Source organism: Lepidothrix coronata, unplaced genomic scaffold (assembly GCF_001604755.1).
Source record: "Lepidothrix coronata isolate B3197 unplaced genomic scaffold, Lepidothrix_coronata-1.0 Scaffold76, whole genome shotgun sequence".
Taxonomy (NCBI): domain Eukaryota; kingdom Metazoa; phylum Chordata; class Aves; order Passeriformes; family Pipridae; genus Lepidothrix; species Lepidothrix coronata.
In genome coordinates this window covers 4,085,376-4,109,606 of record NW_016690256.1, presented here as the reverse complement: position 1 = coordinate 4,109,606, position 24,231 = coordinate 4,085,376, and the positions used below count along the sequence as shown (strand labels likewise).

Below are 24,231 nucleotides of genomic sequence, written 5' to 3'. Positions count from 1 at the left end.
ACATTTCTCTGTAGTGACTTTGCATAGAAGAGTAAGTTGCAGATCTAGGCACTGTGATAAAACAAATAGGGCTTCGGTGTGACCCTTGCTGATCTCACCTAGCGTGTTCTTGAGTTTTCCATCAAGGATTCATGGACTTTGAAACCAGGCAGCTAAACCACAGCTCCTTCTGTCAACAATTATTGTAGCTGCCTTTCCTATCCTGTTCATCTGTTGGATCCTGAAGTAAAGGAGTATTTTAGCTTGGCAATTGTCAGGAAGCCTTGAAGCTCTCCTGTATGCCTTGGGAAGTTGTTCGTATGGATCCATGTTTCCTTCATTGCAGTGAGGTCTGACAGTTTTTTAGTAAGGAACATTTTCCTCGTCATGGCTGTCTGGCTGTTGTCCCTCAAAGTAGAACAGGATTTTTCTTGCTTGCAGGTAATGGCATATCCACAAGAAGTTTGTAGCTCCAGATGCCCCAGGTACTGAAGGAATTGCTTATGTCCTGTGTGCTACCTTGGTATATAGCTCATGAAAACTTCATGATGCTCAGTAACAGAAAAATCCATAACCACAATTTGAAGAAGGAAAAGTACAGCTCAGTTGTTTTTGTTGGGATTTTTAAAGCTGTCCTGAGGATGATATTGCATCGAATCCTCGCTTAGCACCTGGGGTTCTGTTGTGCTGACAGGCAATCTCTGCTCCAGAGACTTTGTTGTTGCAAGTATCATACTTATTTTCAGTATAAAACACACTCAGGAAGAAGCAGTTTATAAGACCAAGGTGTTATTAATTAAAAAAAAAGGAAATCTGTGGCTAATATCTGTAGTATTTTTCTTGAGTAGAGAATAGGTAATTCTGGATAATTTGAAAATACTACAATTAGCTAGATCATCCTGAGTTTAGAGGTGTCAGGAGAAAACTATACCTCCTGGACTCTTCTTAACTCTGCTCTTTTGTACGTAGGAAGCAGCATGTAACTAAATCCATCTCCCTTTTCTTCTTTCTCTTGCTCTCTGGAATTGAACAGATCCTTTTTCTGCTACTGTTGATAGTGTTGATGATGCCATTCCAAACCTAAATCCTTTCCTTACAAAAACTAACGATGCTGCTCATCTGTCTGTGTCTTCTGATGTATCTACTTTCACCAGTAGGACACCCACACATGAAATGTTTGTTGGTAAAGTACAATTTTAAACTAATTTCCTAAAAAATTTAACATTATTTTAGTATGTTTTTGGGGCCTTTCAGAAGCTAAAAGCTGGTCTCTGGTCATTTGGGGCTGGTTTTGTGCTATGTTAGAATTTGATTTAGTAGCTGTGCCATGAAAGTGGTGTTATGAGCCTTGCTTGGCTTCCTAGATGGGATTCTACCCCAACGTAAAGAAACTCAGTTATAGTTAAAGCAGTTGCTTGAGTGCAGTTTTACACAGTCTCTTATACTTGGGAAATTTTAATTTAAAATACTACATATGTCTGCAAATGGAAAGAAAATGCTGCTGCTTTCTTCCTCAGGTTGAAATGTTCTTTTTTTAAAAAAGGAGTTTTTTCGTAGTGGATGTTTTTCCCGAGTCATTAACAAAGCTGATAGAGCCCTGCACATATTGGTGCATGATCTACTCAGACTGTTTACCTACAAGGCAATAAACTAATAACTCACCTATTAAAAACTGTTGACATCTTAATTTGGAGGTGGCTCAGAATGGCTGTCTCATTAGAAATCCTTCTAACGTTTCTGTTGGTGCAGCTGTATAGTAATTTGATTACTTTTCAATATGAAAAGTTCAGTTAGCTTTCATAGACTAACGATCAATTAATTACATGGCAGTTCTGATAAGGAAAGCTCGGTTTAAAGACACTTGTACACCACAGGCTGTCTTTATGCTGGTTGAACCCCACTAGAATTGATAAAAAGAAAAATCCAGAATCTTACAACAGAGAGGGCTTTTTTATACCTTTTATACTTGTTAACAGAGATAAAAACAAGGAATGTCTTTAAAGATATTCATACCACCTCTACCTTGTCGCATCTGCTGACTAGTTTCCTAGTTTGTCTGCCTTTAGTGGAAAGAGAAAGCAAGTAAGATGAAGCTGAGCAACTCTTGCTGTGAACTTGTCTCCAGAGTTCCCAGGGAGGATTAGTTGACTGAAACAGCAGTGTACAAATACTTTAAGTTAGTACTACTGTGTAACAATCTGCCCTGTGCTTCTAGTTTTCCATGCTTCCAGTAAAATTTGTATGGTTCACGTGAATGTAGAGTGATTATTTGAAATACAGGTGGGTTTTTTTTTTTAGTAGGATGGTTATTTAGTCAGATGAGTTTCCTCTGTATAATTTGTTCTGCAGTCACACAAAGAGTTGCAGTGCAGGGCTGTGAACAAGGAGCCTGGTGGGTTTTTGTGGCGTTTACTGGTCTGAGTAGTACATGACAGCCCTGAAGTCATTGGAAACGGATGGCATTGATACATTGCATCCCCTTCCAGTGTCTCATGCTCTAAAGATATATCTAGAACCAAATTGTGGTCTCCTGGCAAATTGATATGTGAAATGTAAATGCAGTTTTAGCTGTAGCACAGTCAAGGTGCTACGATAATGTGAATGTGGATTTAAAATAACTCTTTCTGGTTCTTTAGATCATTACAATCCGTTTACTCAACTAAATCCTTTTGTGGCAACCAAATATGAATCCACTATTGGGCTGTATCCTTATACTTCAGGTATAAGAAAAATGCCTTGAAGCTTTTACGCTCATTTCTTTCAAGGGTGTAAAACATGGCATTTGGTTGGGAAAAAGAAAGTTTTCATCTTAATATAGCTGTTGCTTCGAAACTGTGCTTTCCCCTTTTGTGTTATAGAGTGTGTAAACTTGTTTCTTACTGTATGTCTGTGTATTGATTTCATTCCATTGGTTCTATGTTATTAGACTGTTATGTGGATTTATAGACTGACCTGAAATTAAAGTTCTGAATAGTAGATAAACCGTATATCTTGGTTCTCTTTCTGTAACTCTCCCTCTTCTCCTTTCATGGCTTTCTCTCTTGTGTGATACGCCTTATCAGATTCTTTTTGTGGTCCTCAAGCTTACCCTAGCGCTTCTCATTTCCGCAATGAGCCTTCTTCTGTAGCTGGTCTATTTGGAGGTAGGTAATGGGATCCAGCCTTACCACAGACACAGAAGTTTGAATGTGTTGTGTGCCTAGCAGTAGTAGGTTATTGGCTACAGAAGTGCGTTGTTGTAGTGGCTCCAACTGTTATTCTTGTGCTTGTGCCAGGTGTGTGGTCACAAATAGTATGTATTTTTTTTTAGTTTGTGCTAAACTAAGGCTTATCTAGTCTAAACATGAAATGAGTATCTCCCCATTTCAGGTTCTCTTGTAGTTTACCTGTTGCTACATACCACACAAAAGACATGCATGTTTATAAGTATCTTGTCATCTTGCTCTACCTCATTGTTTTTAAGGTAAAGGGATTGGGATGTTCGTGCTGCTCATGGCAGTTTTGTTGGTATATTACTCTTAAACAGTGCACTAAACTAGAAATAAGCTTTACAACAGAACAGGAAAAAGAGGTATCTGCTGCATTAAATTAATAAATAAAATTTAAAAATTATTTGTGTAATGTCTGTGTAGTACCCCCATAATGATGCTGGTTCGGGAACACTGTCCTGACAGTTACTGGACAGGCTGTGGGCTATGACAGGTGATAATCTGTCTAAACCAGGTGAACAGGATGTGTTAACACCGCTGAAATGCAAGGCTTAGGAATACCTTCAGTAAATGATTTGTAGAAGGGTTAGTTCTTAAAAGCCCCATAAAGTCACATTTTAGTTTAGTGTCTTTGAATAGAAATCAGCTCAAGTCATTTAACCAAAGGTTAAATACTACAAATGAATCTGTTCCATATCCAAAAAGCAGGATGATTAGTTTCTGTCAAGTCTTGCCTGTTTATTCTCTTGAAAGAACTAAATTAAAAATACTGACCTTTACACCTTTCAAAACATCCATGTTAAAGAGAATGCCCTGGGCTGGTGGCTGATACCAGAAGTAGGATTTGATCTTTTCCAGAGACTGATTCAGAGGAGTTCTGTGTTTTGTTTTGTCTTGGAGCTGGTCTCATCTTGTTAGCTTCATAAAAAAACTCAGCGTGGTTCAGTTAAGGCTGTTTGCTAAAGCAAAATATGAGCTATTTTAAGTCAAGTTTTCTATTAGTACAGGCACGGTTTTAAGAGTTGCAGGACATCCCATGAAAAGAATTCCTGTCTGCAGTTCAGAGTCTCTGAAATGGCTTGTCACAACTTGATGGTGTACGTGTCATAAAGATACTCATTTTGGTTAGTTGATTGTTTACTCATGATCTTTTCCCACATTACTGCTTCCTATGTTTTGTTGTATGCTGTTTTACTCTGATTTGTTTTTAATGAAAACTATGTTTTCAAAATTCTTAGTGATGGATGCTTTTCAGTTAGGAGTGTTATGTTCCTTTAAGACAAATAGAAAGGAATGTGTAATCCGTATTTATTTTTTTTTTCTGTGAACTTACTGCTCAAGGGTAGCATTCTGTAGTTACTAATTTTTTAGGTGAAATCTGACTTATTTTGGGAAAACAGTAAGATTGAAATGAAGTGCTGTCACAGCAGGCTAAGTGAAAGTATTCTCTGTCAGTTATTTCTATCCACTGCAGTGTTCAGCTGCTGAAGTATTTGTGATTCTTTTATTTCTCTGCGTGATCCTGTTTTTGTTAGAAACCAGAAGAGCTAGTTTTCAAGATGGCATTGCATTTTTTTGTTATGCTTTTCATATAAAGTAATAATTACTTCTGTCATTGCCTGAATATCAAGGTGATGTACATGCATGTGCTTGTGTGTGATCATATTTAACATTGAAAAATTTTAGAAACAAATCAGTATTCCTCTCTGTATTACTAAACTATCAACTTAATGCTGCTGAACATCATATGCTATGCTTCATACTGCAATAAATTTTCAGTGTTGAAAAAAATAATGTTTTTGTAGAACACTACAGATATATATGAGACAAATGGAGTAAGTTTAGACAGAAATAGGAGTTGAAACTTTGCTGTAACTCCCCTTATCTTGCAAAAATTTCTAGAAACTTACCTGAAAAACATGGTCAACTGCAGAATGTGTATTCAAAAATATCTACGTAAGCCCTATGAAAATGATTAGTATTATAAGAGTGTCTAATCGAAGGCATTGCTAGTCAGGTACCTTGGGATAGTTTGAATCTTACTCCAGTTGTATCTAAGAGAAGTGCTGCGCTGATGTAAAACATGGAGAGAATAATCTTCTGGCAGGTAATCTTGAAACAGATTCTGCACCTAGCCAGCTTCTTTTCCTGGAGAAGCATGGTGATTATTTCCTCTGTAATTTTGTTGTGGTAAAAGAATAAGGAAGATGCCAACAGTCAGAAATTCAGCAGTTGCAGGGGTGTGTCTACTATGGCCTCTCTGTTCAGTTTGAGACAAAACCTCTCTTTGGAAGAGTAACTTCAAATAAAGACCAAATAAATTGCTCAGTGTCAGGGTGTAATCTGAACCTTTGAGGTATTCCTAGTCTTTCTGCAGTACTGAAATAATCTAAGTATTTATTTGTCTTGTCTTGCATAAAGGTGGATTTGGGGGAAATGCTGTATAAAAACATTCAACTTCTTTCTTTTTTTTCCCCTACAGGGTTCACTCCATCTCCTGTTGCTCAACCACAGCCATCAGCTGGCCTTAATGTTGACTTTGAGTCTGTGTTTGGAAACAAATCTTCTAATGTTGTCCCAGATTCTGGTGGTAAGAGACTTGCTAAAATAGATGACACATGTCCTTTAACTTAATTTGTTCTTGAGGTATAAATCTCTTAATCTGTATTTACTAATACTGCTGGGACAAAGTTTCAGCTGAAGAAAATAAAGCTGACTTTAAAAGGTCAATAACAGTACATTAATCAAGTAATTTTTCCTTACATACTATTTCTACCTGCACCCTGCTGAAATGCTTACGCTGATTTCCTTCACTTAAATATTTTGTGCATTAAAACTTCACACAGTGAACAGCCTTCGTTTTTATGTGCTGTTAGCTGACATTAAGTCTGTAGAGTGTGGTTGGAAGAGGTGAAGTGGCGTCTTCATTTTATGTATCTGTGCAACACGTTTTTTGGCACTTCTTTGCCTATTCCTTTGACATTAAGATTAGTTCAGAAAATGGTCAGTTATCAAAACATACACAGTCAATTTGGATTGCAGTCAGCAGGCTCTTTCTGTTCTTTACAGCATCTGGAAAGTAAATATTTTCTGGTCTTTTGATATTAGACTCTTAACATTGGATTTTTTTTTTAATAAACCAGTGATTTGCTAAAAGCAGATACATACATGTTTTTGTAAGCAAGATTGAACTATTTTGGATATTTTTTTCTTTCTTTGGTTTACATTTTGATTGTGTTATGGTCACTGGCAATCCACTGCATGTAAAGTTGATATCACATAGGTTAAATTACTGAAGTGAAATCTCATTTCCATAGTAAATATCTCCTTTATAAAGAGGCATAATAAGTTTTGTCCTTCTTGTATAGGGTAGCATCACTAGGTTAAATTTTGTATTTTTGCCATTGTGTTGACCTGGCTGTCTATTTAATCAAATGTCATGACAGTTGTGGAAGGCCTGTGATTCAAATCACTTATGTTTCTCATTCCAAGGCTTTGATGAACTAGGTGGTCTCCTAAAACCAACAGTGGCCTCTCAAAACCAGAGTCTTCCAGTTGCCAAAGTACCGCCTAATAAATTAGTGTCAGATGATCTGGATTCATCTTTAGCCAATCTTGTAGGCAGTAAGTATGCAACCACTAACATGTAAATACTTATTTAATTCTTTTAAACCAATAGAATTTCACTAGTCTCTTTTGTTCCTTTGTGACAGATTTGGGCATTGGAAATGGAACTACTAAAAAGTGAGTATGCTTAATCGGAAGTTGAGCATTGTGGTTTTCATGATAGTAGATTGTTATGAATGTATGTGTTGAAACCAATGCATAACAACATAATGTTAACCTTCAGAGCATTTCTGGGGTTGTACTTCTCATCCAAGGGAAAATGAATTGTTGAGAGCTGTTGGAAGGTGGCTGTAGACTGAGAAGTAGTGACAGTGGTAGCAGCAGGCAAGGTGTCCTGTCTGTGATTCCTTTCAGACATTATCTATATTGAAGAAATGAGTTCATCAAAATGTTTCTTTGTAGTTGTTATAGGTAGTCACGGTACACCTTAAATGCTTTGTGTGATCCGAGGGTGTGCAGAGCTGTATTAAAGATTATGAAACGACAACCTCTGTCTTGAGATTGACCTTTAGACAAGTGAATTTTGAAGCAAGGCGTGTGTGTTCAAGAGTAGTGAATATCTGCTCTAGCAGCAAAGTTGAGAAATGGGATTAGCAAATTTCAGGCTTATTGGGACCATCTGTGTCAACTCTGGAATAATTCAGAAATCTAATATGCAGTTGCTCTGAACTAAACTATCTTGTCCCAAAGGAAGTCCAATACACTAACTTAGCTATTCTGGGGAACTCAACTAAGATTAAATACAGCTGAGGAGGCTCATGCTGAACATCTTGTCTTACTTTTCCAAGCCAAAATGTGTCATCGTGAGACTTTTTATCAACTCCTTTGCTAAATGAACTTTGCTAATAAAAGAAGTCTCATTCCCAAGCGGAAATGGTGTTTACCTGAGGAAGTTTTGTAAGAAAGTCCAATGTTTTCTAACAATTCTTAAAAAAATTTATTTGAAGTGATGTAAACTGGACTCAGCCAGGTGAGAAGAAACTAACAGGTGGTTCCAACTGGCAACCCAAGATTGCGCCTACAACTGCGTGGAATGCTCCAACGTTGGTAAGCAAATACTCATTTTAAGTTAGTGAGTTCCCTGCAACTTAGATATGCAGGATGATGTATAATGGATGAATTTGAAAGTGATCTATAGTTGCAGTAAAAAGGTAATAGAAAACTGAAGAAGTGATCAGTTAGAGATATATACTGCTTGGGTTTGTTTTTCTTGGTTGTGTTATACTAGTAAATAGTTTGTGATGAGATGCAGGTTTAGCATGTGTTTCAACAGCCTCTCTCATGGCGAGGTAGCAGCCTTTGGGTTTCGCTCAGTGGATTTCTCAAGTGACAGGACAAGGGGGAATGGCTTTAAACTGACAGAGGGTAGGTTTAGGATTAGGTATTGGAAAGAAATTCTTTACTGTGTGGCTGGTGAGGCCCTGGCACAGGTTGCCCAGAGAAGGTGTGACTGCCCCATCCCTGGAAGTGTTCAAGGCCAGGTTGGATGGGGCTTTGAGCAGCCTGATCCAGTGGAAGGTGTCCCTACCCATGGCAGGGGCATTGGAACTAGGTTATCTTCAAGGTCCTTTCCAACTCAAACCATTCTATGAGTTTGACATAAAACTGTGAATTCCAGGGAGTGAGTGGATACTTCTCTGTCTAGAAAAATAGAAGTGTGAAAGTACGCCCTTCAGGTGCACTGATATGTTCTATATGTATACATTGCAACTTAGGCTGCTCTAGGGGTGAGAACTGGCCCCATTGATACTTGCAGAGCTGTCTGTGCAGTCATGTGGGCTATAGCTTTCTTAATGTACATAACTACTGCTTTCCTGCCCTGGTGTGTGCAGCTGTTTTTAATCCTTGGCAGTTTTGCTGATCAGCTTCATGTCTATTGTAGCAGATAGTATTGGCAAGGACTTTGAAGTGGCGTGTAGTACAAGGGCTCTTAATTATGTAATCAGGACTTTACAGAAGTAGTTTTCACAATGCTCACAGAACATTTTTGCATGTGAATCCTACTCACCTTTTCACCAGTGTCCTGAAGAAGTGTACATGGACGGAACAGGTAGCAAACGGCCCTCAAGGATTTATTGCATCTGACTCTCTAGCTGGAGGTTGAATCCTCACTGTATTAGTGCTGCAGTGTTGTGGATTTGGAAAGGGAGAACTTATCTCCCTGCATGCAGCACCTCTTCCCTACCAGGTGTCCCCTATGAACTCATTGCTTTTATATAGGGACAGATGTTTGGGGATCTTACTGGAGGGTGTGTAGATATTGAAGAAACTGTAACTACTCACCTGTGTTAATGACTGGTGGTTTGAGTTTACCTGTGTGCTTGAATCTGTTTAATAACTCGTCTTGTATATGCATCTTCTTGTGATAAGTCATTACATTGAACAGCTTTTATTATTTAGAGATACTGTTGAGACACTTCTCTTCCTGTGAAACTGTTCTAAACATAAAAACCTGGAAACAGAAGTAATGTAAGGGGAAAAAAACAGCTTTGTTTTCCTCTGCTGGTCTATTTATTGTGGAGTTGCTGCTGCTTGCTAAATAGATATGCTTTTGAAAATCTTTGAAAAAAAGGCATATACCAAATAAATGGACTATGCAAACCAGTGTCAAACCTAATAACAATGACAGTATCACAGGTGTGTGTTGTCTCAGTAAATGACTTGAATTACAAGAATGTGTTGGGGTAAACATTTAATGTATTTGTGAACTAAAATGCTATCTGTGTATATTCTGTTGTGTAAGTATTTGCTTCTAATCCAGTGTTATTGCATTATGTAATTGTTCTCCCTGGGAAATACAGAATGGCATGCATTTTCCACAATACGTAAGTGAAACAACCCACAGCCTTTTTGCAATCGACTGGCATGCTGATATTAACCACTGCTGTTGCAGAATCTCATAACCTTCTTGCTATTTACACATTTCTCATTTTAAAATCTTTGGTGTGCCAAAAATTGAGCTTCTCCTAGCATACACGAACTTCTTAGGTGGTGTGCAGGCTCTTGACTCGAATGATGGCATGGGAAATACCAAGATTATTTTTCCTTGCTTTAAACTGTACCATCTGCTGCCAGAGAGCTGGGGTGTGTGTCTGTGCTGCCTTTAATGCATTTGGTGAATTCTGAATGAAGATAAAAATATTGTGTTTGAATAACTGCATGAAACCTCACGAGCTTTTGTTATATTTGGCACTCAATCCACATTTATGGTAGATCTTGATTTTTTTTTTTAAATTATTTTTAAGTGGGGAGAGACCAATATGTCATTAATAAAAAGAAAATTCATGCAGATAGTGTACAAAGGGCAAGCAATAACCTGTGCTTGCTGTCTGAGGAACACAGGCTTTCACTTTAAAAGACTTTTTTCTTTATGTCAACAGCAATATTGGTCTTTCCCTATATTCTGTTTTATTGCAGGGTAACTCTGTAACTAAAGGATGGTAGGTCCATACTTGAGCACTCAAAAAAAAAATTATTCAGCATGGTTGTGTAGGTGTGTGTGTACACAAACAAAACAAAAAATGTAATTTTCAGGATAGCTTTGTCCACTGTGTGAAATATATGGATAGTACACTGTCTCTAAATGATTTTTTGTCTTTTTTGATGGCAGTTGAAATGCCAATTACACTGGCTCTACTATATAAGAAAAAGCAGCTGATACCTTAGAATTGAACTCAGAAGCGGCTTTCCTGATGTCCTATTCTGGATTTTATAATTTAGCTGCTTTAGTTAATCCAGTATGATTGATATTTTATCATTTCCCTCTTTTCAGTATCAATAATGTCTGTGTACCAAGAAATGCTTATGGTGTTTGTTTTGTCACGAATAGGAATCCCCACAGCAATACCATGAAAACTAGTCTCTTTTTTCTAAAAGGGGAGACTTAACAGGAGATGGAGAGGATAGACAGCAAGTTATATGAGTATTTATAAGCACCAATTTAGAATCTGAAAAAAGAAACAAACCAACTTTTTTGTCCTTGTAAGAGTTAATATTAATTTAGAAAGTGAATAAGGAACTGTAGAGCAAAGAACATGGTTAGGAGATGAACTCTTTCTATATCCATCTTTCTAAGAGTTATCAGCTGTTTTTCTATGTATATATTGCCAAGCTGTTTACAAAACTTAACTTCACCCCAGGTTTTGTCTGTTGACAGCAATTGTACCTTCATAAAAGTACAGTAAGTATGTAAGGGTAATATAAACATATCTACCAAGTACTAAGAGGACTTAGAGTCTGTTCAAATTCACAATATGAAGCAGGTATGGGAGAGGGAATGCAAGCTGTATATTCCTGTGAGAGTCTAATTTATACTGAAGTGTAGTAGGATAGTTCCCAGAGCGTGTCCATCCTGGCTAAGGAGAAAAGAATTTCTGTAATGTCAGCAGAAGCAATGGTAATTTGGTCTTTCAGTCTTTAAAATTGTCTTTTAAGACTCCTTATGTACCATTACTTCCGATGCTGAAATATAAGTATGTACTTCATGGGATTAAAACAATACTTCTGCTTCATGAATATTTTGTCTCAAACTTCTCTGTGTCCTGTACTGTGTTTCCTAAACAGGGTAGTGAAAGAATGTAGCTTGCAGTTTAGTTCAGATAGCCAGAATCCTGATAGGTTAAAACCAAATACATAACTAAGATTTGCCAAGATGGTCTAGAAACTTTAGCTTAGGTATTTTATTCCATCTGTATTAATTAGAATATCCTCTTAACACCAGACTGCAAATCCTATTTATTCTTTGCTATGTTTATGACAAGCTAAATGCTGCAGTTGATCATAAGCAATGTCTTACCAGTACACAGTTTTATCTTCCTCCTCTCAGTTCACCACTGTTTTTCACACCAGGCACCTCCTGTAATGGCTTATCCTGCCACAACGCCAACAGGAATGATGGGCTATGTGATGGTGAGTGAAATTCCTACAGCTGGAAACAGTCAAATGCTGTATATCGTTTGATTCCTTACAGTTTGGTAGCAGTTGTTTTTCTGAACTATTTTACTGAAGATTGAATTTCAGCTCACATTGGTTAATTCTTCTTCAAAGCATTAAGTTCTGGTTTTCTGAGCTACTTCAGTTGTGTTTGTCTGAAATTAACTCTGCCCTTCCTTACTTCGCTTGTTTTTTTTGTAAACTTCTTGAGATGGAACTAGATGATCTTTAAAGTCCCTTCCAACCCAGCTCATTCTGTGATTCTGTGAAAGTTAAGGCAGTGTCTATTCTTGGGGGACTTTATTGGTGTAGAAATAAGTTTATCATGTGAGTAATAGCTGCTTACAGAACAGAAGTGTTTTATTGGTGAAGTGAAGCCTTTCTTAAATACCTTCTGCTGAGGTTGGGATCAAGTACCTGTAATGATTAATGCTAAAAAACTACAAGTTTGTAACACTACCACGTGGCATGTTGTTGGTTGAGAATTGAATCTTATTGACACACCAGTACCTCAAGGCTTTTGATGTAAACCCGACCTTCCAGCTTGTTGCTCTGAAAATTTTTGTTCTTAGTTCAAATTTTAGAATATTTCTGAAATTATATCCCTTAACTCTGTTAGTATGATTTTGATGCAGCACAGCTTTGCTGGGTGAATAAAAGGCAAGAAAACTTCAGTAGGACAGTTATTCTATTAAATGTCTCATGGATTAGAGAAAAAAATTAAGTTAAATGTCTCATCATATAACCAAATTAGTGTCACGTCTAATAACTTGTATATGCTCAGTAAGTGAACTGCAGAAGTGGCCAAGTGTTCTTGAGGGTCTTTTGGGAGAGTATCATATCCATGAACTCACATATTCTTGTTCAAAGTTGTTGTGGCTAAACTAGTGTTAGTGTGGATTCAGACTTTATCTACACAACTTTGCACTGATGGGACCAGCAGCATTTTCATAGTTATTTTGATTCAGCAGCTGGGGAAGGTAACATACATAGTGTACAGGAAGCAGTCTTGCAGGTTATGTCAAGCAGCTTTTATCCTGGGGTATAAATGCCAGTGTGAAATGGAAACTAGAATTAAGGAACCATGGCTCTGTTACCCTGAGTTGCTGCTACTTGTTCATACACCTGCAACATCTGAGTAGGTGGGTGAGATGGGCCACTACAAAATGACCAGTGGGCTCTGTAATGCATCCTGAAACTGTCCCAGCTCATTCAGACAGTACTGAGGACATTTGCTACTGGGAATCTCTGAAATGTTGGCACGTTTTACTACCCTCGTGTTTAATTTTTCCTAAAAGCAGTAGTAGGGACCATAGTTCTAGGGCCCTTTCTAAGGGTGGCCCTTTCTAAGTGGCAGGTTTTTCCCTTGGTGCAGGCATGCTGGGACAGGCAGTTTTGTTAGTGCTGTAGTGCTGTACCTGGGCATTCCCTGGGTGCTGGTTCCTGTGTCTTCCTTGGGCCAGCAGTTGTTTTTAAATTATATTTTTTGTAGGGTGTTTTCACCAGGGTCAGTTTCTTGAATGGGTTTACCCTGTGATTGCCCAAACAGCTGGTTGGCATGAAAGGAGGAGTACCACCACCACCACCAGTATTAGTCGGGGAAAAGCTACTTGGAATGGGGATTGCTTCAGTAGGACTGCTGCTGGCTGTTAATCCAATCCTGAGGGAGTGCCAAAAGCTGTGCCAGAGATGGGCATCTGCTTTAAATGTAACCTTATTTGTAAGATCATTACTACATGTGGAACTCCTAATTTGTCTCAGCTAGAGTGTCGGTAACACTTTGATTGCATAATGACTTTGTGTTAATTGCCAATATAGTTCTCAGTTTTCAGTTTTTCCTGAATGGTGTCAGCTCTGCATTGCTATCTGTAAAGTGTGCTTGTGCTTTCAGAGGCAGTCAGGGAAGTGCTGTCAGACTTTGGTTTTGGGAACAGGAGGACCAGCGCAGATGCTTGTGCTTAAACAAGTGCTTCAGGTCGTTGCAGCAAGATATTGAATGGGCTCAGTTGGATAATTCCTTGAAAAGGCTCTAACGTTCCTTTCATTTATTTGCAGAATATTGTAGAAAGATCTTACATGATTGCATATCTCATATAATGAAGCCTTTTCACCCATTTTCTATTTTCTTTTCTCTCCTTAAATGCTTTCAAAGTATTATTGCTGTGTGTGATTTGATGCTGTCTGGATTTTTTTCAGCCGTCACAGATGGGAGGCATACCAGTAATGACACAGCCAACTTTAATATACAGTCAGCCAGTCATGAGACCACCAAACCCTTTCAGCCCTGTACCAGGAGCACAGGTGTGTATATTCAAGTATTGCTGCTGGGAATGAATTGCATGAGGCAGTTGCCTTAAAAGTATTTTAATATTTTCTTGTGCCGGACAAAAGTACTGCACAAGCCCAGTGGTCCATGGAAGGCTTCCTTCTTAGCTATTTGTATCCAGGTTGGCAGCAGCAAGCTTGTGTTACAAAAGCAAAGAGGGTAGTTTTTTTAAGGCATTGTTTTTCTAGGAATGTGACAATGCCTTAGTAAAAGGATAAGAAAAGTTGATATCTGTGCTCTTTACTGAAGATAGGCCTTTTCCCCAAAATCCAATTCTGTGCTGATTTACCACAGTATGTAACCAAGTGTAAGGTGCCTGCTTGGATTGCAGCATTTTTTAGGGGCCCAACAGGGTGTGTGCAGCCTTTTATGTCTATGACTGTATTAGATGGCTCTGAAACTTGGTGAAACCTCAACCCAACGCCTGGTTGTTGGTCCTGACCACCTCAGGGGGAGGCACATGGAACGTTCGTCTAGTTTGAACCATGGTAGTCTCCAGCAGCTTTTATATTCCTCCTTCCTGGTTTTGCAGGAGACAGTATTTACAGCATAGTGAAGATATGCAATAGCAATAGTGGCCTTTCCTGTTAAGTGTTACCTTAAATGGAGTGTTCTTTAAGTCACTCGCTGACCTGCTTCTCTGGATACGCTGTGTCTAGATTCATTACCTGACATACTGCAATGAGTGTGCCAAAGGGCTACTCTGAGTGTTAAGAACAATTTCATCAATACTGGAGTTAAATATATAACTTTTATTGTTTGTTTTAGAAACTTCTGTCACTGGATACTTTCTATCTGAATGCACTTTTTTAATCCAATAACCATCTGAAGAGGGGGCTTGTTTTTTGGTTGGTTGGATTTTTACAGAAGGAAAAACAGTATTAACAGTGTGATTTACTTACCCGAAAAATGCTTCGTTTTGATGTTCACCCTGTGCATTATGATTCTGTTATAAAAATGAAATATATTGTCCCTGTATATTTTGATCTTACTATAAAGAGCTCTGTCTCTATAGGTGACTGTTTAAAAGCATGCATGTATAACTTAGGTATAGTTGGTTTATGTGTGGGGTTTGGGACTAAAGTGTGGAGAGAAGAGAATTCAGCAGTAAGCTGGAAGGGAAAAGAGCCTCAAGCCTTTTCCAGTGCCTCAGTCTCATCCTTTAACAGGAAAGGCTCTCCTATGTGCTGCCAACAGGCAGTGTGTCCATTGTCGTCCTTAAAACACTTCCCTGTGGATAGATTTTTTTTTTATTATTATTTTTAAATGCTTTATCTCTAAGGGATGCAGTTAGATTTCTTTAGCTAGAAATGCAGTTCTCAGTTGGCTTTCTCTTGGACTTCCGAGAGCTGCTTTGCACATTCACTGTCACTTAAGTGATTTAGTATCTTTCACATGGGTTTTATACTATTTCAAGGGGAAAAGTAGTGTTTATGGTAGTTCTTAAATAAAAACCAAGTGAAAGGATCCTCAAGGATAAGAATTTTTTCTACATCAAAAAAATTACTTTTTAAATGATCCTTAAAAAAAAATAATCTGCCTACCTGCCTGATTCAGTTATGAACAGATAGGTGAGTCTGAATAGCTCAGTGAGCATTTCTGCTTCATTTGACTTTGCAAGGCTTGGCCTAGGCTGAATCCCAGCTGGCTGTCATAACAGGAGAAAGAAGAATTAGTCACAAGTGAGGTGTGTGGAGCTATATTTATTCTGCTTATCTGACAACATATTTGGCTCCTGTAAGAATTAATTTGGTAGAGAACACACCCTTTGAATCAGCATTTGCTGTGTGACTGAGAAGGGTTTTCTCTGTGTTGCTGACAGGTCTTGCTTTGGTCTTGCTGTTTAGTTTTCAAAAGTCTGACATCAATAAAGCAACTTCAGTGAAACAAAGGCTGCCTGTGAGAACTTCTCCATGCACGGCAGAGGTGGCATTTATTAATGTATAGTCACAGAGGGGAGTTACACTATTATCACACTATATTTACTGTATGCTTAGTCTTGAGGCTCTTCTGAGAGCCTATTTGTCATTTTAGGTTTAGTTAATGCTCCTGTTGTGCCAGAAATAGAACTAAGAAAATAAAGAAACAAAAACGTGCATTCTTGGGGTAAGTAAACAAATTTCAATGAATAATGGTTATCTGAGAGGCACACAGTTCAAACTGCCCACGTGGATCACTCTAAACACCGTTATTTGAATACTGGTTTTGTCTATGGTGTCATCATTGCCAAAAACTAAATTGTTTTTCATATTTACTTTTAAAGCACCAGATTATATCACCTCTAGTCTGCTGATAGATCTTGGTTGTTGTCTACAGTAAAGAAACCTGAAGGTACTTAAAAGCATGATGACAGATACGAAGTTGTTGCCAAAAAATTACATTGCCAAGTTGTAGCGTGTTCAGAACTCCTCCTGCTCTGTAAACAGACTGGGAAAATGAGCATTGCAATGTTGTTCCTAACTGGATACTCTTAAGGATTTGACTTAATAAATGTATTTTTCCTATCTCTAGACATACTTACTTTGCAAGTGTTCTCTTCACAGCTTTGCAACTTTATTCCTAATTGTTGCTGTCAAAAGCAAGGGTAATTTGGCTTTTAAGGGCTAAATAATTTGAAATAATTGAGAGTGAGACTAGAACAGTTGTTTCTTTGACAGTCTAGGTGCAGAAGACATAGTTTTAAAAGGTGTGCACCTTTTATCTTTGAAATCATTTATCTTGCATTAGGGTCAGTATTTCCCACTTGAGAAAGAAAACAATAGTTTTCATCACGATAAAATAGCAGGCTTTGCACTCTGCAAACTGTTATATGGTGCTGCCCACAACAGTGAGAATGGTTGGAGTTGTTTGATTAAATTTTTGCTGGAGAGTGTGTGTGTATGTCTAAGGAAGGGGCAGGCTGAAACAGTATCCAAGCAGAGGGATGACAGATGTGATACAGTACAGCAAACACAGAATATTTCAGACAAGCCAGATCTGACTGATGTGCAGTGGCTGAAATGTGGCTGCCCATCACAGGGCCCAAGTGTTGCAATGTGCAGCTTTGTGGGAGGCGTGTCTAGAAGCACGAAGGATGTGCCAGGGCAGATGGGCCCGAGAGAACATGCACGGTCACATATAACTGTATTGGCTGAAGAAGTCACATGGTATTATGGGTTATAAGGTGCGGGAATTTCGAAATAAACTCTCTCTTTAACCACCACCACGAGAAGCATCATCATTCCTTGTTATACAAGGACATTACCGTTACACAGCTTGAATGTTCAGACAAAATGGTATCTTGTTGGCTGGTATAAAATGGTACAGTCATGACAAATTAGTGATGTTCCTTGAAGCATCACCTGTTCTGGTGTGATTGCCCTCAGAAGGGACATAGCCTTAGGAGGCGGGAGCACAGCTGGCTAGTGAAAAATTAAGGATTTAAAATAGAATAAATAAATTACTCAACCTACTGCCAGCATCTATGCAAATTGTAACACTGCAGTTGTTAACTCACTGAACTGTACAGGCCAAGTAGCAGGAGTGATTGCCTGGTGATGGAGGATAGGTAAATGTGCAAATGAATAAGTTGGGTTTGTGGGTGGGTGTTTTTTGTGGTTGTTTTTTTGTTGCATGTTGGGGGGGTTTTTTTTGGGGGGGTGTTGTTTGGTTTGTTTTGTGGGGTGTTTGAAACTGTAAGAACAGGGTATGAAGTTCACGACAGACTTATGCCAGAAAGTGGACTTTACAGGTGCTCACTTTGGCACATTATCCTAAAATATATGCTAAAACAGCTTGACAGACTTGTTCCATGAGAAACCAGAATGTAGCTAATGATGGTAGTCAGCCCAACACTCACTTATGGAGTTGGTCTTGCTGTGACTCAGGGGAGTTTTGTCTTTGTTGGAGGCAGTGAGAGGTGATGACTGCTCTTGGAAGTGAGACTGAGCTGTCTGAGCAGTGCAGTGTGTTACATTTCAGATCACACAAGCAGTAAGGGCATTAAATCCACAGTGCCAGGTGTATTAGCACTACAGAAACTGATGGCCAGCACTGTTGTTTTAAATGTTTCTCTTCAGAAACTGCTAAGGTAGGTCCTGGGTTTCAGATCCATATAGAAACAGTAATCTGGAGAGGTGCAATGTAGGAAACTGTCTGACTGTACTTGCCAGATACTTCTTTTGGGCCCCCTTTTTAATAGTTAGAGGAATCTTGTTAAAATACGTATTTACTATAAGATGCTGTGTCTTGTCTGAATTTGACTGTGGCATATAGGTAGTAGCATTATCAGTTTTTTTCCCAGATTTTAACCTGGACAGGCTTCCTGAAATTTCCCCTGTTACTGGTTACATGCTGATGTTGCACAAAAGACTCTTAACCTACCAGTCTTCCACACTGCTTTCAAACTGGGACATTATTTTGGACTTGATATCAGTCGGAGATTTGCCAACTCAGTTTAACAAGACTTTTAAAATGTGACTTCAAGTCATTTAACCATGAAGAGAAAGAATGTCTCCTGAAATCAAGTGGCAGCAGGCATGCCTTGCTGAAGTTAGGACTCTATTGGACCATATCATTAGTCTGGCTCAAATCCCAGAGAGTGGTGGGGTGTGTTGGGCTATGGCTTTCCAAAGGGAAGAACCAGGTTTAAGAGGGGAACATCTGACATCCTGAAACTGCTTCTCAAGCATTTTCCATTCTGTCTCATGATTCTTCCATAATCTGTTTATGGGGACTGGATCCAAGTGCCCCACTGGGAGTGGGGTTCCGGGAGGAGATGAAGATTCCAATGCAGATCAAGAGTGCACTGACCCTGAAAGAACTCCTCCTCCTCATGTGGTTTCTGAGATACACATTCATGTGAAAAATTCAAATGTGCAGTTGGCAGTATTTACACTCTGAGCACTTCTGCAAGCAGTTCCCATAAGCACATTCCTTGTCATGCATGGGTTGGCAGGTGTCTGGTGTTTCCAAAGGAAATAGGTCTTCATGCCATGTTTTTTGCAGAGGGTATGGAGTGCAGGTATACACTGGTGATTAGTGACTTGGTTCTGAACAAACTGTTCCAGTGACAGAACCTGAATTGGAGGATGCTTTTATTCGTAACTGCAAAAACATGCATGTTCTATCCGAGGGGAGGGCAAACAGAATTTAATAGAGCACCATTTATAACTGGGAAAGTACTAACAAAGAAGGAAAAATAAATCAACAAACAGCAGATCCTCTGCAAGTACAGCCTGCAGATTATTGGTCCCTTCCAGCAGTAGCAGCTGGAGTGCCAATATTAGCCACTTCTAAATTATGTACTTTATGTGGCTGAGTTTGTAGTGTGGTGCTTTAATACGTGGCTGTAGGATGTGATTTTTGTGACTGTATAGACTGTTGGTCGCAGTCTTCAGTTCTCATCTAAAACAGCAGCAGTTGACAAACCCAGCTTTTTTCCTTTTTTTTCTTTTTTCTACTCATAGAATATATCTCATGTTCTCCTTCTAGGTCCCAAATTGAGAATTATCCATTCTCTGCTCTCCAGCCTCTTTTTATATGCATCTTATTTTGACAGGAAAAGATAATGAGAGCTATTTCTTCTGGAGAAACCTTGTGGAGAGCTGCCGTGCTCTGGCCAGACCCCAGCCTCATCTCTCCCTGCCAGTCTATAGTTTTCCCAGTTAAGCAGGGAGAGTACTAACCTGTTTCACAGAAGTCAGGCTGAGTATTTTGTATCTTCTTTTGAAGAAAGCTGCTGTGAAAGTGTGAGGTTATCTGCTTGTTTAGCAAATGCCACTGGCTTTTCCTTTCTGGAGGGTCACGTCCAGCTTGTTTCTGCATTACACCAACCATTGAAGAGGCTTTGTTTTCTGTATGACCAAACACCTTGTTTTAGTAGTTGATTTCTGCCAAGTTTGCCTCTTAACCTCCCCTTGTCCTTTCATTACACGTTCAGCTTTCATATTCTGTCATTCTGAGACCTTGTTTTCTTTTTCTTTCCCTTTCTCTGTCGTCTTTCCTACTAGCTGTCTGCAGCATCCAGCCCTTCCAGTCAGAGTCCTCACAGAGCCTCAGGAAAGGATCCCTTTGCAGAGCTCTCTCTCCAGGATTTCTTGTAGAACAACTTAGGTATTGTCCATTATTCTGGGGAGATGCTGGTATTTGTGATATGAAACAAAGTTCTAATTCAACTTTTATTAAGATGGCTAGAACTGTTTCTGAAGGAAATACAAACAAGTCATGTTGAGTTGGAAGCATTGTGGAAGTGACTTGGAAACTGTATTTAACTGCAGGGTTTTAAAGGCTGATTGAGTTTTTTTGCTTCGGTCCGTTGGAAATGAAGTTTGATAGTTCCCTTCTGAATGGCAGGAGCCAGCTCATGTGGTACTTGCTGCAGTTAGGAAGAAGGAACTGGTGCTACCTGGTGTTCACCATTCCATCAGGAAAATTATTAGAGTTCATGGAGTTCATGGTTAGCAGCACAAACTGACTGCCGCTGGCAGACTGCGCTTCCCCACATGGGCTGACCAAAGATTTCACTTCTTGCAGGAGGAGCTGCTTGGTTCATGTGTGCGAGGGTTCAGTTTTGGTACAGATGTGCACTGGAGGAGTTGTGTTCTTTTTTATCAGTTGGGGCAGGCGGGAATTACATCCTAAAATGAGTGAAAACATGAAAAAATTAGAGAGTTCATAGTATAAAGAAAGAGCAGGCTTATTGCACACAGCAGCTGCTTTTCTTTGTGCACTTCTTCTGGTTCAGCATGAAAAATGACCTTGAGTTCTCTTCATAATGGCATTGGTCTGTGTTAGGCTGCCACTGATGACTATGTTGCATGGATAACTAGGGAGCTCTTTATTCTTAACGCAGAGGTGTTCCAAAGGCTGGTGTCGTTGGAAAAACATCCTGATGGCTTTTGGTTGTTTCCTGGCCCTGGTTTTTGTAAAAGTTTTTACTTCCATTCAAACCTTCAGATCATGGGGTAGCTTGGGCATCAGAAGAATGGAAATGTTTGAAGAAGACAGGTTTATAGTGAAGTCCTACTTCTGCTGGATGCTAACCCAAGGGTTTTTCATCTTTCCAGATTCAGTTTATGTAACTGTATTAGATGGAAGAAAAAGGAACGTTTCCAAAAAGATGTGCTCAGCAGTAAACCCCCACTTCCAGGAAAAAATGAACTTCAGCCTCTCAAGCTCTCCTCTTCCATTAAGTGATGCAGTGAAATGATGAAGACCAATGAAGGAAGCTGAGACACCTCCATAAGAACACAAGTACACAACACAAAGCCAAGAATTGCCATGAATTAAGACCAAGATCTATTTTTTGTCCTGGTGACTAACACGTCAATACTCTCAGCTTCTAATAATGTCCTTAATTGGTAACGTATGAAGAGAAGCCTTTACTCTGGAAATTGAGATTGGTGTTTGGAAATGCTGTCTGGAGTGGATATGTGTCCTTTACCGTAACTCAAAAGAAGACTCTGGGCAGGGGAGGGTCAAATCCTAACTCTTAATTCTGCAGTTACCTTTTCTTCAGTCCTCACAAATGTAGGCACAGCAGTAATGGAAATTAACTTTTTTTAAAAATTATATATTCAGTTTGCAGTAGACATTCCTTATGTATTATTGTTTGTATTTATTTATGATTATCAATTTAACATTAATATTGTATCAAAAAAACCTCCTTATGAAAATGAGTATGGATGTATACAGTATGTCTGATTTTTATCCACAAAGAATGAATCTGATTCAGAATGCTTTTCAGCTGACATACAGAGCACTAAATATTTTAAAGGTCTGAATCTAATGAATTCTCAGCATATATGGGAATTAGAGAAGAGCTGTAAAATGCATTAATCCTTATAGTCAATTCTGTGCCTAGGATTTTGCAAGGGAACAGTTAACTGACTAGAAGAAGCACTACATTTTTAATTCAGCATTAGTGCATTGGGAAGGAAATTTATTGCTTTGTGCTTGGCATGTCATTATTTTTACATTTGACATTATAAGGCCTTTCCAAAATGAATGTGAGGAATTGCTTTCACTTTAAGACTTTCCTTCTTTTCTGTAAAAAAAATAAAATCAAGGTGTTGTGTGTTGGGGGGAAAGCCTTTTCAGTTGGCTCGTGCCATGTTTATGATCACGTACCTTTTAAAAGTAAAAAAAGGGGAAGTAGCTTCCTTACATATGTCTAGTGGGTATTTAGTTCACGAAGAATTAAAGTAGCACTGTTGATCGGTGCTTTGTGTAAATACATCATAATTTTTGGGTGGAGTGGGGCCTTCAGAAGGATAGTCAACGATATGAAAGCAATTCTGTACATGAATTAAGCATACTTGCTGCATTGTCTCTGCAGATTCTATTTTTGTTTAAAATATTAAAATGTATGTTAGCAAAAATGGGTGGATTTTCAAATAAAATGCAGCTTCCACAGAACTTTTGTTACGGTATGAAAGTCTGAGGTGCTTCTTTTCTTTTTGCTGCTTAAAATGTGCACTGATAATTGCTTTGTTTACTTAATAAAATACCAAATGTATTTCATATGTGCATATTGTATTGCAGGAAGTGCAGCACTACGAACCTGTGACTGACATGATCCATACGGCACCTTCCCGGGGCTGCTGTTTGTAGATGCCTTCAGTTCCAGTAACAAGTTGTCTCATTCTTCCTGACTTAATATGGTATTTTACCGTCTTCTAGTTTTTAAAAATATTCATGGCAATAAACTTGTACTGTTCATAACTGAGCAAGCAGCATAAATGTGCCCTCCAAAATTTCCTAATCTTCTAGCAGAAGGTAATGCTGGAAAAGGTGTAGACAGTTTGATGGGACCATCATCTCTAATTATACACAGGGAGGGTTGATAGAAGTGGAACTTTGCTCCTCACAACCACCTGAGGCTTGTCCTGACGGCATGCATCATAAAATGATCGGTACAGGTTGGTAGATTTGAAGTGTCTTTCTAAAAGTGTGAATAAAGAAACCCTGAAGCTGTTAGAGTACATAATGCACATGCCCCAATCTGGGGAGTTTGATACATGGTTTACTTAAATTTTTGTCGTCCTGCGACTGAGACTCTGTGTGGGACTGTGCCCTCAGAGAACAACTCAGTTTTTGCTTGTGGTCAGAATATAAAAGATGTGAATTATCTGCATCGGGGGTCAGCTGGAAAAAAGGTGCACATCTGTGGCCTGTTAGCTGACTCTGTAACTGCCAGGGTACAGATTGTTCTGAAGCAGTCCAGAGTTTGTGTGGAGGAGGAAGGTAGACCTTCCTCCTCCTCCATAGTCTGGTGTGCTGGGTTATGATAAAAACAGACACCAACCTTCTCATCTTTTTAGGCCTGTGGTGCTCTCTGCAGAGTGGTTTAAGTCTGGTTTGAGGCTTTTACTGCAGATAGATTTGCGTTCCTAGAGCTCTTTTGATCCCTTTGGACCCCCTTTTGTGCGGCTCTGGACTTGAGGTTGCAAATCATGAACGTGACAAAAAATTCCCAACACACTAAACCGCCTCTTCTGCAGGGATGATGAATTCCTGTTATCCTTTACTGCTCACTAGTTGTTGCTCTGAGTTCCTTAACACAGCTGCTGTGCAGGTTAAACTTTCTTGTTGAAGGCCTTGCCTGTAACCCTTGCTTTTTGGTTTACTCCTTGGAGACAAACTGGCTTGAGAATTTTTCTGAGCATTCCTTTCCATTTACTTTGTTCACAATGTTTGCTTTTGGTATTGCTGGAATAATAGTTTAGCTTAATTTAAAAAGCATAGCACACAGACATGCTTCTTTTAAATTACTGGCCCTTTTCAATAATGGGGGATTGTGAAAACCTGATCGTCTTCAGAATTGAGTTCAAAGGCTGTTTAATCTAGAGGAGCCAACTCTGTCTAGGGAAGCTGCCTGCTCTTAGCAAGCAAGGGAGGATGCAGTGCTTTGTTAGAGGGATGTTGTTGCTCTTAAGAGCTTTGTGTAGGAAACTGGTGTCTCAGAATAGACACAGTATTTTTAATTTTTTTTTTTTAGTCAGAGAATTATGTCATTAAAACAGCTGGATTTATCTCTTGAGACAATTACTCTTGCCAGAACAAGAACCTGAATAATTCCTAACTTTGTGTGTTTTCTAAAAGCCCAAATGTAGAATCTTCATCTGGAGGCAGATCTAAATTCCTTTGCTGCTTCTGTTCTTTGTTTCAAAGTCACAA

General features: G+C 38.9%; 1 protein-coding gene across 11 annotated transcripts in view; it reads left to right on the top strand.

Moving 5' to 3' along the window:
• PICALM (phosphatidylinositol binding clathrin assembly protein) overlaps positions 1-22,994 on the top strand; it is a 68,252-nt gene extending 45,258 nt beyond the window's left edge. For 2 of the 11 annotated variants that reach the window (XM_017819673.1, XM_017819678.1), the window contains 11 exons: positions 1,013-1,162; positions 3,042-3,122; positions 5,671-5,778; positions 6,681-6,812; positions 6,902-6,932; positions 7,763-7,862; positions 9,617-9,640; positions 11,664-11,723; positions 13,944-14,048; positions 20,064-20,166; positions 21,120-22,570. In XM_017819673.1, the coding sequence (XP_017675162.1) occupies positions 1,013-1,162; positions 3,042-3,122; positions 5,671-5,778; positions 6,681-6,812; positions 6,902-6,932; positions 7,763-7,862; positions 9,617-9,640; positions 11,664-11,723; positions 13,944-14,048; positions 20,064-20,156 (884 nt within the window). In that variant the 3' untranslated portion in view covers positions 20,157-20,166; positions 21,120-22,570. Of the gene's footprint in view, positions 1-1,012; positions 1,163-3,041; positions 3,123-5,670; positions 5,779-6,680; positions 6,813-6,901; positions 6,933-7,762; positions 7,863-9,616; positions 9,641-11,663; positions 11,724-13,943; positions 14,049-20,063; positions 20,167-21,119; positions 22,571-22,596 lie in introns of those variants that run through there. The other 9 variants (XR_001875604.1, XM_017819677.1, XM_017819674.1 and 6 more) reach the window with 9 other exon arrangements.
• Positions 22,995-24,231: the final 1,237 nt, after the last annotated feature.